This window comes from Hemicordylus capensis, chromosome 7 (assembly GCF_027244095.1).
Source record: "Hemicordylus capensis ecotype Gifberg chromosome 7, rHemCap1.1.pri, whole genome shotgun sequence".
Classification (NCBI taxonomy): Eukaryota; Metazoa; Chordata; class Lepidosauria; order Squamata; family Cordylidae; genus Hemicordylus; species Hemicordylus capensis.
This window is the reverse complement of record NC_069663.1, coordinates 27,495,482-27,514,558: the sequence shown is the minus strand read 5'-3', so window position 1 is coordinate 27,514,558 and position 19,077 is coordinate 27,495,482. Positions and strand designations below refer to the sequence as shown.

At 52.9% G+C, this 19,077-nt stretch overlaps 1 protein-coding gene across 3 annotated transcripts in view; it reads right to left on the bottom strand.

The window, feature by feature from the left end:
• NPAS1 (neuronal PAS domain protein 1) overlaps positions 1–19,077 on the bottom strand; it is a 64,483-nt gene that overhangs the window by 33,293 nt on the left and 12,113 nt on the right. For all 3 annotated transcript variants that reach the window (XM_053267379.1, XM_053267377.1, XM_053267380.1), the window contains exons 2-4: positions 15,782–15,956; positions 14,657–14,895; positions 716–789 (exon numbers count right to left, since the gene is read on the bottom strand). In XM_053267379.1, coding sequence (XP_053123354.1) covers positions 716–789; positions 14,657–14,895; positions 15,782–15,873 — 405 coding nt within the window. In that variant the 5' untranslated portion in view covers positions 15,874–15,956. The remainder of the gene's footprint in view (positions 1–715; positions 790–14,656; positions 14,896–15,781; positions 15,957–19,077) is intronic.

Below are 19,077 nucleotides of genomic sequence, written 5' to 3'. Positions count from 1 at the left end.
GCTGCTCCGAATGGCTGCATGAATATTCGGCTCATATTCCCACCGGCGTGAGGATCCCCTCCTCCCGCCGAGTGCTGTCTCCTCCTCCTGGGCTCTCCCTGCTCCCCACAGCCCCACTGCTGGGCCACCCCATCTCCCAAGGCTCTACCGGACCCAGCCGTCTGCAGACCACAACCGACTTCCAATATTTATATACCACCTTTGAACAAAAGTCGTCAGAGAAAAAAACAGGGGTGGGAGTGGGGGTCAATAAAGTTGCTTCCCTGTCCGCCATCTAAAAAAGAAACACAAGAGAGACACCAGCAACAGCCACTGGAGGGGTGCTGTGCTGGGGGTTGGATAGGGCCAGTTGCTCTCCCCCTGCTAAATACAACAAGAGAATCGCCACTTCAAACCCTCTCCAAAGCCCTGGAGAGACGCTGTGGACCCAATCTGGGGTACCCAAACGCTGGACTACAACTCCCACCATCCGCAGCTGCAATGGCCATAGGGATGATGGGACTTGTAGTCCCATGCATCTGAGGACCCAAGAGCCCTTGGTGTGTAGGCAATCCTCAGCTAGATGGAGCCATGGCCTGACTCTGTATAGGGCCGTTTCCTACGTAACTTGTTCCTAGATGATGGCTGGAGAGCATCTAGGGTTGGCTGGCCCTCCCGACTGGCTACCCCACGAGACAGTGAGCAACGGGGGGGTGGGAGGTGCAGCGCCACTCACCTGCAGGATGTGACCCCCTAAGTGTTGCTCGAAGAGTTCAGTCAGCAGCAGACTCACGTTCCTCCTGCCGGGAGCTGCAAAGAAACCAAGAACCGGCCATCAAAGGTCCCATCGTGGAGGGCAGCCCCCCAACACCCCCCCCGCAAGTCACACCCTGCACAGGGTCAGAGGACACGTGGAGAACACGGCCCGTGGTGGGGCTCTCTCCCCGTTCCCTGCGGTGCCGGTGGCCAGGAAGGTGGAGAGCTGGTCTGGTGGGAGCCAGCCTGAAGGGTCCCCTTGGCCAAGCAGGCTGGGGCTGGGTTTGCTCTGGGGTGGGAGATCACACATGTGGGCCCCAGAAGAGATGCCCCTTTGGGGAAGGGGCCAGCCAGTGCTCACTGGAAGAGCATCTGCAGAAGGGTCCCGGTTCACAGCCTGGCAGCGTCTCCAAGGAAGCCTGGGAGAGACGCCTGCCCGAAACCTGGGAGAAGCCGCTGCCAGTCAGTGAAGACAATACCAAAGTAGACAGACTAAGGGTCTGACCAGGGGTGTAGCTATAATGGAGCAGAGGGGGTTAAAGAACCCGGGCCCTCCGCTCCGGAGGGGCCCCCAGCTCCACCCCTCCCTATTTTCTTTGTGATCGAGGGAGAGGGAGGGGCGGACACCATGGGCCCCCCTTCCCCCCAGCTACGCCCCGGGTCGGACTCTGTAGGAAGCTGCTTCCTAGGGCCCGAAGGCCACACTGCGCCAAGGCACAGAGGCAAACAGACAAAAGGTGTGGCCAGGTTTGGGACTGCCGGCCACAGCCTTTGCATCACAACCGTTGTGTGACCGTGACGTGGTCCTTAGCCGAGATTTCCTTCTTGCAAAGGGACTCGCCTCTTTGAAGACGGCCCGTCTAATCTAGCATCCCGTTGCCCACAGTGACCAGCCAGATGCCACCTCTGGGAAGCCCACAAGGAGGGCATGGCAGGCAGCAACCCTCTCCTGGTCCTAGCAACTGCTACTCAGTGGTGGACTGCTTCGGAACATGGAGGCTCAATGTGGCCATCATCAATCGCTAATTGCCAACAATAGTCCCTGTCAGTGTCCCCTCTAACAGGGATTCCCAGATGTTGCTGACTACAACTCCCAGCATACCCAAGCAAAAGCCATTGCAGCTGGGGATGCTGGGAGTTGTAGTCAACAACAGCTGGAGATCCCTGTTAGAGGGGACACTTGTCCCGGGCTTGTTTTATTTTGTTTTGTCTTTGTAAAAAGCAAAAAACCAAAGACCACGAGTTCTAAGCTTCATCCATCTTGCTTCAAGAGGGACCCTTCTCTGAGGGTCAGAGGCAACGTCTGGGCTACTGAACCAAGAGGTCAAAGGTTATATCTGGACACACACTCCCCCCCCCCCGCTCCTTGTTCCCGAAGAGCAAAATTTACACCTTGAATTTTACTTAAAAATCCTGTACGGGGAAAGGAAGGCGAAAGAGAGAGGAGAGGAGAGGAAACCACTGGGATTGTTTTGCCAGAAGTATCTGAAGAGCAAAGGAACAGATTGGGGGTGGGTGGGAAGGGACAGGCATCTCGGGAAAAGATTTACACAGTCGTTTGGCAAAACAAAGATGCGACCAAGAAGGACTCATCTCAGTTCTTGCAAACAGAAAATACACAGGAACACAAGGGGAGAAACACACACACACACACACCCGACTCCTCTCTTTACATGCACACAAATGTGTGTGTGTGGGGGGGGTGTATACATAAGCATGCACGCTCAAGCCCTAAATTTGGGATGGCACTAAAAGGCGGGCGAGGCACCGTACAAACAAGCTCCCCCCCCCCCCGCACTCTCACTCTGGGGGAAGACAAGGACGGAGCTGGGGGGCGAAGGGGGAGGCACAGGAAAGGGGGAAAAAGACAGGACACGCCATTGTGTTGTGTGCATTCCTGGGAGATGGGATTAGAATACTTATCAGCTCTGTATTCACAGCTCCCCAGCAAAGCTGAAAAGCTCACAAGACCTCGGCTTAACCTTCCTTTCAGCCCCTTCTCTCATTGTGGGACAGGACGGCAAACTTCCCTGCCTTGCAGGCGTTGGGGGGGGGGGGCGGGGGGGGCGGACCCTGCTGCCACGAGGAAGGAGGGAAGGAGATGGCAAGATGAGGAGCCATCGAGGAAGCGGCACCAGGAGGCCCTGCACGGAGCTGCTTTTGCCCAGACAGGAACAGCCAGGGAGTTCTGCCAAGCCCAACGCTCTGCTCCGGGGACATTTCAGGAGATGGACGGAGCAGGTGTGGGCAGAGGGCCTGGCAAAGGGACACAGGCAGCTGCCACATACTGAGTCAGACCACTGGTCTATCGAGCTCAGTACTGTCTTCACAGACTGGCAGCGGCTTCTCCAAGGCTGCAAGGAATCTCTCTCAGCCCTCTCTTGGAGAAGCCAGGGAGGGAACTTGGAACCTTCTGCATGCAAGCCCGAAGGTGGAATATAGGAAGCTGCTGTATACCGAGTCAGACCATGGGTCTATCTAGCTCAGTATTGTCTTCAGAGACTGGCAGTGGCTTCTCCAAGGTTGCAGGCAGGAATCTCTCTCAGCCCGATCTTGGAGATGCTGCCAGGGAGGGAACTTGGAGCCTCATTGCTCTTCCTAGAGCGGCTGCATCCACGGAGGGGAAGATCTCACACTTCTGGCAAGACTGATGCAAGCTATTTCAGTCCCCAGGTGGCAGATCCGGAAGACACCCTCCAACTCACAGCATGCTGGGCCCTATTCACAAGCTCAAGGGGTCTCTCCCTCAGTTCTCCAACTGTGACGGAGGCTTTCCACTCAGCAGTGAGGAGTGTGAGCATTCCATGACATCACAGAAGCCCAGCCAATAGTGGGAGAGGCTTGTAGGCCACAGGGCTGCCAGTATTTTAATATCTATATGGGTCAGTTGTCTCTCCCATTTTAGCTGCTACCTGACGCAGCTTTGCTTTGGGACAAGGCTGCCCTTTATTATTTTATTTATTTCTTTTTTACATTTTATATCCTGCTCTTCCTCCAAGGAGCCCGGAGCGGTGTACTACATACTTAAGTTTCTCCTCACAACAACCCTGTGAAGTAGGCTAGGCTGAGAGAGAAGTGACTGGCCCAGAGACACCCAGCTAGTCTCATGGCTGAATGGGGATTTGAACTCGGGTCTCCCTGGTCCTAATCCAGCACTCTAACCACTACACCACGCTGGCTCTCCAGTCATTTGGAAGCAAAGATCTCTCCTCCATGTGCTAGTTTCCAATTCAGCCCACCTTTTACCATCCTATCACTCAGCTTACTCTTCGCACAATTGTGGTGTCAAATCCTGTGGGTTAGCAGTGACATGGAGCTGAAAAAGCCCTTTTAAAAAAACCCTGATGATCCCCTAATTACAGATTACACAGCCAGCTGTTTGTGGCTGTTGAGTGGTGAGGGCACTCTGCACACACTCAGAGGCACTGTTATCCAAAATTATTGAGGACTTTTATTTATTTATTTGGCTGAGAGAGAGATTCCCGCCTGCAACCTTGGAGAGGCTGCTGCCAGTCTGGGAAGACAATACTGAGCTAGACAGACCAATGGTCTGACTCAGTATATGGCAGCTTCCTATGTACCTATGTTAAGAAGTCAACCCATGGCTTGAAGCATCTCCAACATCATACCAGTCTGCCACCCTATGCCAGAAATGGCCAGACCTCTGACTTGCAGAATTGACTTGCTTTCCCCCCTAGGGCAGGAGATGCCCATCATCCGGAAACCCAAATTCATCCAGCTCTGATCCCATCATCCGGCAACCCAAATTCGGGAGCCCTCATCCAACCAACCAGAGCTAAGTGCATGTGAGCAGCTCAGGGGAATAGACCCTTAAGTTACGGAAGAGGGTGCCTCAACCTAGGAATCTTTTAGGATCAGAAAAAGGGGGAAAGAGCTTTTTTGCTTTTGCTGCTGTTAAACAATTGTGGATTAATTGGGGCAAAAAGAGAGGAGGGAGAGAGAATCCTCTTCTCTTTCGATGCTCACTTTCAAGGAGAAATATTATTTTACAACGATTTTTTTAAAAAAGAAAAGAAAAAGAAAAATAGCTGCAGCACCACACAGACTCCGAGATGGCATTTATAATGGCTGTCTCCGTTATCTGTATGAATTTACTTGTAACTAACAAACAGAGAACTCCCTTGACAGACACTCGGAACAATACCGGCACTGCTAATTGCCGCAATTTGCTCTGTCATTTTCTTTAATTCCTTCATTTTTCCTCTCTTGAAATAACCCCGCGGGTCAGACAGAATGCTCCTATAATTAAAAGCATTTAATGTAAGAATTAGAAAGCTGCTAGGATTTCAGGGGAGGGAAGGGAGATGTTTAAAAAAACACGCGTGGCGGGGGGGCGGGATAATACAATTCCACCCCCCACCCCACCCCCGAAGTTTGCAAGTTGTCAGCTTTTTAAAGTCATAAAGCCTCCAGAAAACCTGAGCACCCTTTAAGATGGAAGCCTGCTGTCCAGAAGCAAGAGGACAGTGGAAGCCACCAGTGGTGGTGGAAAGGAACGTGGAAGCCAAGAGACCTGGGCTGAGAGGTGGTCAAAACACACGCACAGATGATGCAGCAGTGCTGAGGCGCTTGGGGACAACAGCCCAGCCGGGCAGCCCTCCTGTGCAAGCAAGCCCCACCCTCCCATCCCCAAATGTGCACAGAATTGCAGCCCAAAGCCATGACTTTGGAGTCGGATGCAGAGATAATGCCTCAAGTTATAGTCAAGACAGGCTTTGATTTGTATTGAGCCAAAAAGAAAACCCAGAGGAAATTCTACAACCTGAATCAATCAATCCAGGTAGCCGTGCAGAAAGCCTGGACTCTGGATTCATGTTGCCAAACCCCTTTTTCCCCTTGAAGAGTTCGGATCAAGGACTGAGGGTGGGGAGAAAAGGACTAGGCATTCAGCATAGGAAGGTGCCTGCACGAGTCAGACAATGGCTCCATCTGGCTCAGCCTTAGCGAGGCTTCCATCTCTCGTTCTGCATTCCAGTCCGTCAGGAGCCATGAATTCCCCAGGGACGATTGGGTGGAATCGCACTGGGGCCTTGGTGTGCCCGATCTGCAAAATGGGCATATTCGTCTCCTAAGGATGCTACTGGAACAGAAAACTGCCTGCCACTGAATCATCTTTAGAAATAATAATCCTCAAGAGGATGTGCTAGAGCTCAAAGGAACCCTGGGGAGTTGCTGCCAGTCCGTGAAGACAAGACTGAGCTAGAAGGACCAAGGGTCTGACTCTGAATATGGCAGCTTCCTATATATCTAGGCCTCCTGAGCATCCCAACATCTCACTCCGCTGCACCTGAAGGTCAAGCACTGGGGACCACCACACACCTTATGCTGAAAGTAAACCTCGCTCTGCAATCAAGTGGATATTCAGGAGAAGGGAGCTTCAGTCAGTTAGAACTCCCTGACAAATGTACCAACGACTACAAGGACTGTAGTACCATCAATAGCATTTTAGCACTGTTTTAAAACAATGATAATGTATTTTTTTTATTGATTTGCAGCATTGGAGCAACAGGATACTGACTTTGCAATCTGGGACCTCTTTTCTTAGTAGCCTGGGAGGATGAGAAAAAGGAATACATGCATATGCAATTTTTCAAAAAATCTCCATATAATCTTGAGGTCTAGTAACCTGCTTGTTTTAAACACAGAGAGAGGCAGAGGGACAGATGGACCCATAAGGTTTACAGAAGAGATAAACACAGCCCTCCATAAAGCCCAAGTGACAGAACAGTGACCAGAACACCAGAAAGGTACTCTGGAAGAGAAGCAGGGGCCCATGCACGGATCCTGCTCCTGGCACCATGAGTGCTATGCGAAAACAAGGCCCACAGTGGGGGAGGAAGGAGATGGGAGGCGGACAGAACACACACAATCCTCCTGCAATTCGCGTAGTAATTCTGTCCTGTCATCGTGAAATAATCACAATATTTCACCCTCCACTGGTTTTTAATCTCTTAAAACATGTTATTTCCCCTTTTCCCTCTGCGGCCCGGGGGAGCTTTATTTAAATATTTAATTTTGCTGTGCCAAAGAGGAGACCAGCAAGAGCAGAGCAGGGTTTTTTGGCTGACTTCCGGTACCCCGTGGGGCAGGCCTTTAACCCCCCGCCCCTGGAACTGAGCCTTCCTTCACTTCGAGAGAAAATGAAGGGGGGCACCCTACTGAGGATGGGGGCTAACCCTTCCCCCGCCCCGTGACCCCAGTCAACCAAGCCTGCTCCACTCTCCATCCTGGATTCGGCTTCGTTCTTGGTCACACTGGAGCATGACGGAATGTTGGGAGCTGCCTCCTTTGAGGCGGGGCCTTTTCGGTGGTGGCACCAAACTGTGGAATAGCCCTCCCCGAGGCATTCGCTTGGGTGCCACCTCTTGGTTCATGAAAATGGCTCTCTCTGAACACGCTTTGAGCAAGAGAGTGCCGGGAGGCGGGGTCCTGCTGCCGCCACTACTGTTGATTTAGCTATTTTAATGTGGTTTTTTGCATGATTCTGATTGGATTTTATATGTTTTTGTTAGTCACCTGGCATACTATACTGTGGGAAGGCAGAACATAAATACTGAATATTTTAAAAGTGTGCCAATTTTCCTGCTCGGATCAGATACACACCCGTTTGAAGGCCGAACTCTCACCCGCTATAAAGTCCACTTTTCTTATTGATCTGTTTTTACCTTCACTGAAGGTCTGCCAGAAGCAAGTTGCTGTCAGCTAATTCAATACGGCAGAAGGCTCCCAGTCCTCTCCAGATGTAGCTGAACTACAACCCCCATCATTCCCAGCTACAGTTTATTGTGGATGATGGGAGTTGTGATTCAGCAACATCTGGAGAGGACTGCAGGCTGGGAACCTCTGAAATACGGGGGATCCAAAACTCTGCGCTTGCCCCACAGGCTGGGCCCTGGAGTACCCGGCTCTGCTCTTCCAACCACCCGAAAGCAAGCAGCTCCTCCCCACAAGGCTCGAGCGGGTTAATGTCAAAATCTGGTGGGATTATTGGGAGTTGAAGAACAGCAAATGGTCTGGAGCTGGAGCAATCACTGAATTCTTCCCCCAAGTGTGTAATTATGTGGGAGAATAAAGCCGCCGCAATCGCTGCGGATTACGGAGGCACAGCTGTGGCTCCCCTATTTCCCCCCGTCAGAGCAATGCAAGAATTAGCTGCAGCTGAAAGGCAAAGAGCAGCATATCTTTGGGCGCCGGGCTGGCAAAGGGAACGGGGATGAGGACTCGAAGCAGTGCAAGAGGAAAGCCATGAGGAGCGGGGGGTGGGGGACACACCGAAAAAGGAAGCACTTCTTGACACGGCACATAATCAACCTGTGGAATTCTCTGCCACAGGATGTGGCCATGGCCACCAGCTGGGATGGCTTTAGAAGGGGCTTAGACAAATGCATGGCGGGCAGGTCTATCAAGGGCTACAAGTCTGGTGGCCAGAGGCCACCTCCAGCCACAGAGGCAGGATGCCTCCCAACCCCAGTTGCAGGGGAGCAACAGCTGGAGGGGGGTCCTCCCTTCATCTCCTGGTTGTGTGGCTTCTCAGGGGCATCTGGTGGGCCACTGTGGACTAGATGGGCCTTGGGCCTGATCTAGCAGGGCTGCTCTTAGGAAGCCTGGGCCACCCATCCAAGGAATCCCACCACTGGATTCTGGAACCCCTCGATCCACTGCCCCCCCCCAGCCCGACCCTGGCCTGGCCCAGATGCAGCAGACAGAATGGGCAGCACGAGTCAAGAGAGCTGGGGGAGGGAGGAGAGGCCCGTTTTTGAATGCTCCCTTTCCCGAAAAACCCAAGTTCTGCACCTGGGGAGCGAGCTCTGCCGAGACAGGCTGGACAAGGCCAAGTGAGTCCACACCAGTCGGGGACATCAGCCTCCGTGTGGAAGCCAGCTCTGAACTTGCAATCCCTCGCCTGCCCACAGCACCTGGACAGAGTGCTCAGATTGCTGCAGGTAAAACTACCTGAGAGGAAAGAGTGCCAGCAGGCCAGCTGAAGGTGAGCTTGTGGCAGGAGCATTTGGAACAAGGGACCCCGTGGCACAGCGGAGACCAGGGTTCAAAACCCACTCAGCCACAAGAGCGCACTAGGTGACCCTGAGCAGTCACCCTCTCCCAGCTTGGCCTACTTCACAAGGCTGTTGTGAGGATCAGCCATCCCTAGTAGTGACCAATCATGTGTCAGTCAGTGCCACAAGTTAGCCGCGCATGGTGTCAAGTAGCAGCTTCCTCACGTCTATCCTGAACTTACTGCCGATCAATTTCATTGGGTGGCCCTAAGTTAGCAGCAACCTTCTCTGCAGCTCCGAGACAGGACAATTCCAAGTCACTAGCCCTCATGGCAAAGGCTACAACTGCACCACCAACAAGCAGAGACCCGATGAACAAGCAGCACCGGAAGGGCGCATCGGCACAAGGTGGGCAGCCCCAAGCTGAGATCCTTTCCAGGAAGCATCCGTCATTGCAGGGTCTGACCCAGCTGACGCACTGACCAGTCCTTGGATCCCTCTTGCCTATTCTCTTGTCCTTCCTTTGCAGGCAGGATGCATCCCCCGGATGCCACTGCCAGCTTGACAGGGACGGGAGGTAAAAATTAAAGGTCTCTATGCGTCGTGCCGATACGAGACAAATCTTTGTCAATGACACTACGAAGCCAGCCAGCCACCTGGACGGAGGCCAAACTGGGGTGATTAAGTCACCCCGCACGATGATGCAGATGCACCGGACTGGGGTGGGGGTGCGCAGAGATAGGCTGGGTGTCCGCGGCCGTGGTGTTCAGGACAGAGCGTGCCTCTCTGCCAGACCGATCCGTGAGGGGAATGCAGCGCTAGCTGGAAGGCGAAAAGTAGGCCGGGTCTGTTGTGGGAGAGGCTCGAGGGTGAACATCGGATGCCCAGATAATTCACTCCCAGCTCTGCCGGTCGGCCTCTCGCACACACAGTACTGGCCCAGTTTCTGGGAATCAGCAAGGACGCAGCCTGGTCCATCAGGGGAATACTAAGGACCCACCAAGTCCAGCCTCCCCATTCCCACAGGAGCTAGCCAGACTTCTCTGGGAAGCCCACAAGCAGGAGATAAAAGTGCTAGCCTTCCCCAGATTTCTGGCCCCCAACAACTGACATTCAGGGGTAGACTGCACCTGCATGCAGAGGCTCCATTTAGCTCTCATCGCAGACCTCTCCTCCTCCTCTGTGAATGTGTCTACTCATAAAATGACACAAGAAGAATGTGATGTGTGTGCAATGGTTGTAATTCATATTAAAATAAACTGATAAAATGTTTTCAGATCCACCCCTTTATTTTTCTATTGACTGAGCACCAATCCTCTAAAGCGCTCAGGATGCCATACCTAGTTCTTCTCCCCATCTTATCCTCACAACAACCCTGTGAGGTAGGTTAGGCTGAAAGTGTGTGTCTGGCAACAGGGCCCTCCAGTAAGCTTTGAGCAGCTGAGTGGAGAATTGAGCTGATTCTTCCGGGTCCCATGCTCTGACCTAGGGGAGGGGGCACCCTGAGGCTCTCTAGTTGCTGCTGGACTACAATACCCATCATCCCCAACCCCAATGGGGATGATAGGGGTTGTCGTTCAGGTTGGCTGCCTGTCTCTAACAATTACACGGCTTCAGTTTTCAGATCTCTTTGGAAGTTACCAAAGCTCTCTCCCTTGCTTTTATGCATTCAGGCATCATCTCTCTCTCTCTCTCTCTCTCTCTCTCTCTCTCTCTCTCTCTCTCTCATATTCCGTATGCAACCTGTCTAGCACATAAACACCCTACTCTGTATGTAATGTTGGGTCTGAATGTTCTGCTCCATGACTGCAAGTCTTTGCTATGAGAGAGGGAACAACTTTATCATGGAGTCTGAGACCTCGGGAAGGAAGGAAGGAAGGAAGGAAATAAACTCCTGGTCTGCAGGCCACTGTCTCAAAAGCAGAGCAGACCCCAAACACACAGAACCAGCCACCCCTGAATTTAAAAGAAAGGCAGGGTCACCCCCGCTCCATTCTCCCCTTCCTCTCCTGTGGTGAATTGCAGAGTGTAAGCCTGTTGGGGCAGAGACCTTTCCTCTTCTGCTCTGCAAGCCACCACATGCTCTGATGATGATGCAAAGTTACCCACCATAACTTGCCAGCACAAGGAGCTCTCATTTTAAGCCTGCATTCCCCACCCTCCCACCCCCATCTCCACTTTCTACGGTTCACCTTTCTCTTGCAGAATGACTCAGGGGAAAAAATGCGAATTAAGAAGCAGCAGGGCCCCTTTTACTTGTCAAATTAGGGGCAATTTGAACAATTGGTCTCCCTCCAGATGTTTAAGAAACCACTGATTGATTAGTCAACATGACCTTAATATTTTTTCCTCGGCTAAGCCCTGGGAAGACTCTTGCTGTCGGCATTAAAAACCGCTGCTAATTGCGCTAATGCGATTGATTAGGAAAATTGGCCCTGGGTCAAAGATGGTAATTAGTACAAGGGAAATTGCTAGCCAACAGCCTCTTCAGAGCGAGGGGGAGGAGCAGGACAATTTGCCAGTCAGGCAAGGTATGTGGAAGGGTTGCCTCGTCCCCTCCCATCTGCAGGGAGGGAGCGTTTCCCAGTGGCTAGAGCAACCCACAAGAACTGGGGGAAGAGATTCCCAAGTCGTTTGTTTCGTAGCAAGGGTGGCGAAGCCAAGGCCCTCCCGCTGTTGTGGGACTACAATGCCCAACATCCTCCCTCGGTCATGATTCTCGCACAGCCTAACCTACCTCTCTGCATGGGAAGGGAAGACGCATAAGAACAGCCCTGCTGGATCAAGCCCAAGGCCCATCTAGTCCAGCATCTCATTGCCCACAGTGGCCCACCAGATGCCTCTGAGAAGCCCACAGGCAAGAGGTGAGGGCAGGCCCGCTCCCCTGCAGCTGGGATTCGGGGGCATTGTGCCTCTGAGGCAGGCCGATAGCCACCAGACTAGTAGTCACAGATAGAGCAGTCCTCTATGAATTGGTCTGAGTCCCCCTGAAAGCCATCCCAGCTGGTGGCCATCACCACGTCCCATGGAGCGCCCAGTGTTCTGGGTTCCTTGAGGGGAGGTTATGATGTAATCAACAAATAAGGTTGCTTATTAAGACAAGCTCTTCCAGGTGTTTGTAGGAACATAGGAAGCTGCCATAGACTGAGTCAGACCATCGGTCCATCTAGCTCAGGATTGTCTGCACAGACTGGCAGCGGCTTCTCCAAGGCTACAGGCAGGACTCTCTCTCTCGGCCCTCTCTTGGAGATGCTGCCAGGGAGGGAACTTGGAACCTTCTGCTCTTCCCAGAGCGGCCCCATTATCCCCTGAGGGGAATCTCTTCCAGTGCTCACACTTCTAGTCTCCCATTCATATGCAACCAGGGCGGACCCTGCTTAGCTAAGGGGACAAGTCATACTTGCTACCACAAGACCAGCTCTCCACAGGACCCTGTCTCATCCCTTCTTTAAAACAACAACAACAACATCCAGGGTAGTGACCATCCAGCACATATTGTGACAGGGAGTTCCATAAGCTCAGTGCAGGCTGTATGGAGAAGCACTTCCTTTTCTCATACCTGAACCAGCTGCTGACCAATTTCACCAGCAGCTCTAATCTGATTAGCAGCCATCTTCTCCACCTCTTGGAGACTAAATGCAATTACTTGCAAGCTGCTAGTACTCATTACTAGCAGACACACCCAGCACTCGAGCTTCTCAACTTCCAGCACTATCCCCCGTGGACCTTTTGGCCCAGATACTGGCCTCCATTTTTAAACGCTCTCCCAGGACACAGCTGCAGCAAAATAATATAGGAAAAACCCGTCCACAATGTAAAAAGTTCCCAGCTATCTCGACATTCATTTTTTGAAGCTGAGCATTAATAGAATTCATTCCCAACAAATTTTGGCTTTGCTTGCAAATTACGGGTGGGAGGTGTGTGTGTGTGTGCGCGCGTGCAGAAGTGAGGGACGAGGCAAAGCAACAGCAAGATGTACCCGGTTTCTGTGCTGGAATCTGCCAGGGGTGGGGGGGAGCGTGAGAGAGAAGAAATGGACAGTGCCTTGCCCAGCCTCCCCAAACAATAGGCAGATGTTTATCCCCATTTCACGGAACACTCGTTATTTGGCTGATAATTACCCTGCGGGTAATGATAGTAATCAGAAATTGCTGCAAGCCTGTATTCTTCCAAGGCAGTTAATTTATTTAATTACACACTTTGAAGCTGCATTATTTAAATGGTGATTTATTGCATGGCTAATCAATGCTATTTTATCTGGGAGAGTGCCGGGCTCTGTGTGTGCGTGTGTGTGCGTGTGTGTGCCAGGGTGCGTGTGCTGGAATGGAGCAGCCGCCTGGCCCTTTCCACGGGGAAGTGCGGGGGGGGGGGAGAAGAGAGAGCGGATGGACACGGCACCATGGACAGCGCCTCTTCCTCCCTTGCTGCCCCTTAGGCCTGCAGCAGGCCAGCTGCTCCGTCTCCCCCTCCATCACCCTTCCCGAATGAAACGAAGCCAAAGGGCAAGCAATAGCAAAACCTGGATCTTCTTTCCTGCTTACCCCGCCTCCAGCCCCACCCCTGCTGTATCCCCCGTTTCTGTTTTTCTAAACTGGAAGCGTTTCGGGGCAGAGACCTGCCCTCTCGTCCTTTGTAAAGGATGAACATGACTGGCACTATGTCACCGGTTAGCATGTCCAGCTGTTAAGCGGAAGGTTGACGGTTTGAGCCCACTCTCTTGCTCCCCTGCAACTGGTATTGGGAGACATCGTGCCTCTGAGGCTGGAGGTGGCGTGTAGCCGGCAGGGCCTGTAGCCTGTGATAGCCCTGTCCCCCATGAATTTGCCTAAGCCCCTTCTAAAGCCCAGCCCGGTGGTAGAACATCTGCTTTGCATGCAGAAGGTCCCAAGGTTCAAATCCTGGCAGCACCTCCAGGAAGGGCTGGGGGGAACTGCTCTCTGACACCTCGGAGAATCTTGCTCCAAGGGTCCAGCCTGCTACCAATCCGTCTAGACAGTACTGAGCTAGATGGACCAGGGGTCTGACCGGGTAGGAGACCCCTTCCTATGTTCACAATGATGGCTATGGTTCTCCTCCACAGCCACTTTATCATAGGAAGGTGAGGCTGAGAGAGACAGACAGACAGAGAGAGACCCAAGAACACCCGGTGAGCATCATCAAGTGGGGACTTGAACCCAGGTCTCAAGTCTAGTCTGCTAGTACTAGCCCACCATGCTGGCTCTCTCATGATCAGAGCTGTGTGCAGCCCAGGATTCTGGAAAAGTGCAGGAAAAAACCAACCAACCACAGAACGGGGCTAGAATCCAGCCTCCTGAACCTCATTGCCCCTCACCTTGAAGTTAGAGAGAAAGCATCAAATTCCTCATGTTAGGCTTGGACATTTGTGGGCAATGCCTGAAACTAAGCCAGATCTGAGATGCCCAAGAGAGGGAGGCAGAGTAAGACCCCCCACCACACACACACACACACACACAACTGCTAGCTGGACTTCAATGCACGGCACAGATCCTTGGCCTGCCTCACGTCTTGCTGAAGTAGAACTATGCAAAATAATGATGAAAATGCAAGATTGCTCTGGTTGCAGAATGCGCCCAGGTTGCAAATTCCGGACGTTGAGGGCCCAGAATTCAATCTGCATTGAGAAAACGTATTATTGCTCCAAGGATGAGCACACCTCTCGCCACAGTCCTGTTGAGTGGGTCTCCGAGCGTCAGCCCCCAGAACCAGAGCCCCTCCCAGGAGCAACCAGACCTGCGTGCCGCTCTCAAGAGGAGAGGCCCACGACACCCACACCAAGCCATGGCCACTCAGCCTTCCGAGAGGACCTCCTTTTCAGTCTGCCACATCTCCCAAGGCGGCAGCAGCTGCAGGCCAGCCTCTCCAAGCCCCGGCACAGCACTGACCTTTGCCGGCTGGGGGAGGCCCTTCGGCTTGCGGGCTCCAGGGCGGGTCTCCGTGGCTGGTGAAGTCGCGCATCTTGAGGTAACTGATGGTGAGGCGGACAATGGAGGCCTTGTCCAGCTGGCTGGTGATGGCTCCAGGCAGCGGCAGCATCTTGGCCAACTCGTAGAACTCAAAGTTCTCCTTGCCCCTGCGGGAGCGGGCTGCGTTCCGGGATTTCTCCTTCCGCAGGGCCTGCAGGCTGGGGAGGGAAGGAGTAGAGAGAGGTGGGATCCAGCCTGGGAGGAGAGCTCAGGTGCTCCAAGCCACAGAGGCCACTTGAGCCTCTAGAGACCGTGCTGGATCGATGAGCACCCCCAGACTGCCAACCTGGTCCTTCCGGGGGAGAAGTGCAACCCCATCTAGAACCGGCTGGACATCATTCACCTGGGCAGAGGAACCACCGACCAGCAGTACTTCTGTCTTGTCTGGACTGAATCTCACTTATTCACACTCATCCAGTCCATTACTGCATCCAAGCACCAATTCAGGACAGTCACTGCATCTTTGCCTGCGTCATAATGTTTATGGTCGTCTGGAGAGGTCCGTCTCCAGTTGCCACCGGTACGTCTGGTGGCGACTCAGAACCGGGCCTTTTCCGCAGCTGCTCCTGGCCTCTGGAATGCACTCCCGGCAGATATCCACAGTTTAGGCTTGCTGTCGGCCTTTAAGAGAGCCCTAAAAACCTATTTATTTGGCCAGGCCTTCCAAGGCCTATAAAGTGTTGTTGTTTTTAAAAGTATTTTAATTGGTTTTAAATAGTTTCAATCATTTTTGAATTGTTTTTATATTGTTTTAGCATTGTTTTAATTGTGGGTTTTATGTCTTTTTAGAATTTATTGTACACCGCCCAGAGCCTCTGGATGGTGTGGTTTATAAATGTTAATAATAATAATAATAATAATAATAATAATAATAATAATAATGGGATTATGGGAGTTGTAGTCCAACCTCATCAGGGGTCCGAAGCTTGGGACCCTAAGGAATTCAGGGTGGCTCTTCGTCCAGCACCCTCCCTCAAGGGCTGAGCCACGGTGGCAACTGTGAGACGCGAGACCCCAATGGAGGCCAGGGCGACGCCATCTTACCAGGGCACGGGCTGATTCTTCACCAGCAAGCCTTGCAAGAAGTCCCACTCCACGCTGACGCATTTCACCTCGCTGCCGTACAGAGCCGCCATCTCTACTCCGGAAGCATCCGACCTGGAGCCGGCCTCAGAGTGCCTGCTGGTCACCGGTGGCCTTTAGGGAAGGCCAGCGCCTCCTGCAACGAGAGACAAGCTCACTCCTGGCCCCACCGCTATAAAGCAAGATCCCCCCCCCATGACCTTCTTTCACGCGCATTAAAGAAAGTGAGAACATAAGAACATAAGAACAGCATTGCTGGATCGGGCTCAAGAAGGCCCATCTAGTCCAGCATCCTGTTTCGCACAGTGGCCCACCAGATGCCGCTGGAAATCCTACAGGCAGGAGCTGAAAGGGGCATGCCTTCCCTCCTGCTGTTACTCCTCCGCAACTGGTACTCAGAGGCATCCTGCCTTTGAGGCTGGAGGTGGCCCACAGCCCTCCGACTAGTAGCCACTGATAGACCTCTCTTCCATGAAGTCATCCAAACCCCTCTTGAAGCCATCCAGGTTGTTGGCTGTCACCACATCCTGTGGCAGAGAGTTCCACAAGTGGGTCACGCGTCACTGAACAAAGCTTTGAAGTGTGGAACTGTGCATCTCATCGCCCTTATACCATCTTATTCAGAGTTGCAGATATGCAGCCTGCTCTTCACAGGAGCATAGGGAGCTGCTGTATACCGAGTTAGACCATCGGCCCATCCAGCTCAGGACTGCCTGCCCTGCACTGGCAGCAGCGTGCCAAGGTTTCAGGCAGGAGCCTCTCCCAGCCTGACCTGGACGACGCTTTTCAACAAAAGCTCTCAAAGCAATTCACAGAGAAAAAGCAAGCAAGCAAATAAAATGGCTCCCTGTCCCCAAAGGGCTCACAGTAAAATATGAGACAGACACCAGCAACAGCCACTGGAGGGAGGCTGTGCCAGGGTTGGAGAGGGTCAGGTGTCAGGGGGTACATTTGGGACCTTCTGCGTGCAAGCCGGTGCTCTGCCACTGAGGTACAGCCCCCTCCCCTAAAGGGAACGTGCATGTAGTCACCCACCCAAATGCAAACCAGGGCAGACCCTGCTTAGCAGAGGGGACGATTCCTGCTTGCTACTGCAAGACCAGCTCTTCTCCTTCAACCGAGATGGCCAAAGAGGCAGACGGCACAAATAAATACACATTCTAAAAAATGTTATCAAAACTGACATAAATATTATGTCAACAATTGCCATCCTGAGTGCCGATGGCCCAAAACAACCTGCTGGGAAAGAAAAGCTTTCACAGCCCTTCTAAACGGTCCAAACAGGTCAGATCTCTTGAAGGGATTTGCCGACCACGGGGCCACCACCAAGAAGTCCTGTTAGATCATCAAGTGGCCTTCTGCCAGGGATGGCCATGCAGGGGTTCTCCGGCGGCTGTTAGACTACAACACCCATCATCCCCAGCAGCCTGACAAGAGCCTGAGAGCCTCAGGTTGGACCACCCATGCCTCCTTCAGAGTCTGACACTGGTCCACCTAGTGCAATACTGTTGACTCTGTGAGGTCTGGGTCTGGATCTGCTACCTCCGCCTTTATCTGAAGATCTTGGGGGCTGACCCTGGCTCCTTCTGCATGCGAAGCCGGTGCTCTGGTCCCTGCCCAAGGGATGCCAACAGAGAGGAAGCTGCCATATACAGAGTCAGACCCTCGGTCCATCTAGCTCAGTGTTGCTTCTCCAAGGTTACAGGCAGGAGTCTCTCTTGGAGCTGCTGCCAGGGAACTTGGAACCTTCTGCATGCAAGCACACAGATGCTCTTCCCAGAACGGCCCCATCCCCTCAGGGAGATATCTTACAATGCTCACCTGGAGTCTCCCATCCAAATGCAAACTAGGCTGGACCCTGCTTAGCTAAGGGGACAATGCACGCTTGCTCCCCCTCCTCCCTGTGTACTTCACACAAGGAGGAGTTGGGGAGGGAGCAACAAGGAAGGCACTCGGCTCCAACCCGCCATCCCGGTATGCCCTTCTCAGACACCTTGACGGGCTGCTTCCTTCTTCACTTGCTCACAGTTTTCTTCAGTCAATTGCAGCATTTGTGAAGCTATCAGGAGCAACCAAGCAGAAAAGCAGGCCTGCGTGCCAAGCAAGAAGTCCCCAGATCCAACCGGTGGGGGACACGGTGGGCAGAACAGATCCCGCCCCCCTCCACACACACACCACGCCAAACACACAGATCTGCAAACCTAACGCTTGTATCCCGACTCTGGTCGCTGCCACCCCATGCCATTGCAAGGGCCTCCGAAATGCAGGAGGCAGCCAAAGAACTTCTTGGAAGTCAAGCTCGTGGCCGAAGTCACAGGGGCTAGAAAGTTTGGTGCTCTCTCGCTCTCGCCTTCTTTCAAGTCCCCAAACCTTCTAAAGTGCAAAAACACCCCACCGTCCTCGTTCTCTCCTCCTCATTCTCCAGGGGTGATCTGGGGCATTCGACCAAAGGCCATTGTGGCTGGGGATCATGGGAGCTGTGGTCCCAAACCATCTGGGGGCGCAAGGCAGGGAGGAACCCCTCTGCTACATCGCAAGCTCTTTCACAGCCTTCCCTCCACTACCACAAAAAGGCAACTTTATGGAGAGTCCGGTTTGAAACTGAAGGAATTTGTTCATCGGTTAAAAGGCAGGGGGCAAATTAATGACGCTTCTCTATCCACTCTAGAGCCCCCTGGATGGCAGCACGGCATCTGCCCAGCAGCCGCGGCCGCCTTCAGAGCGGTTGTGGCTTAATCAGACCCGGCCCTTCCTGGGATAAGGCTGCCGCTCGCTCTGGAGCCGGCTGTGACTTGCTTGCTAAACACTCTGCAGATAAAATCACTTGCATCTGGTCTGACTTGGGACTCCTTGTTGACGACACGGCCCGGCCCCTATCGGAGGTGTCCCTAACGCTAGGATGAGCTTCAGTTGTTGCAGCCGCAGCTGGGGTGGGGAGGCGTGGGGTGTGTGTGCACAAAGCCCTTCAGATGGCTTTAAAGAGAAATCAGGGGGATCCATGGAGGCAGAGGCTCTATCGGTGGCTATTTGACATAGGAAGCCGCCACAGACTGAGTCAGACCATTGGTCTATCTAGCTCAGTATTGCCTACACAGACTGGCAGTGGTTTCTCCCAGGTTGAAGGCAGGAGTCTCTCTCAGCCCTATCTTGGAGAGGCTGCCAGGGAGGGAACTTGGAACCTAGATGCTCTTCCCAGAGCGGCCCCATTATCCCCTGAGGGGAATATAATCTTGCAGTGTATTTTACAGAATATTTTA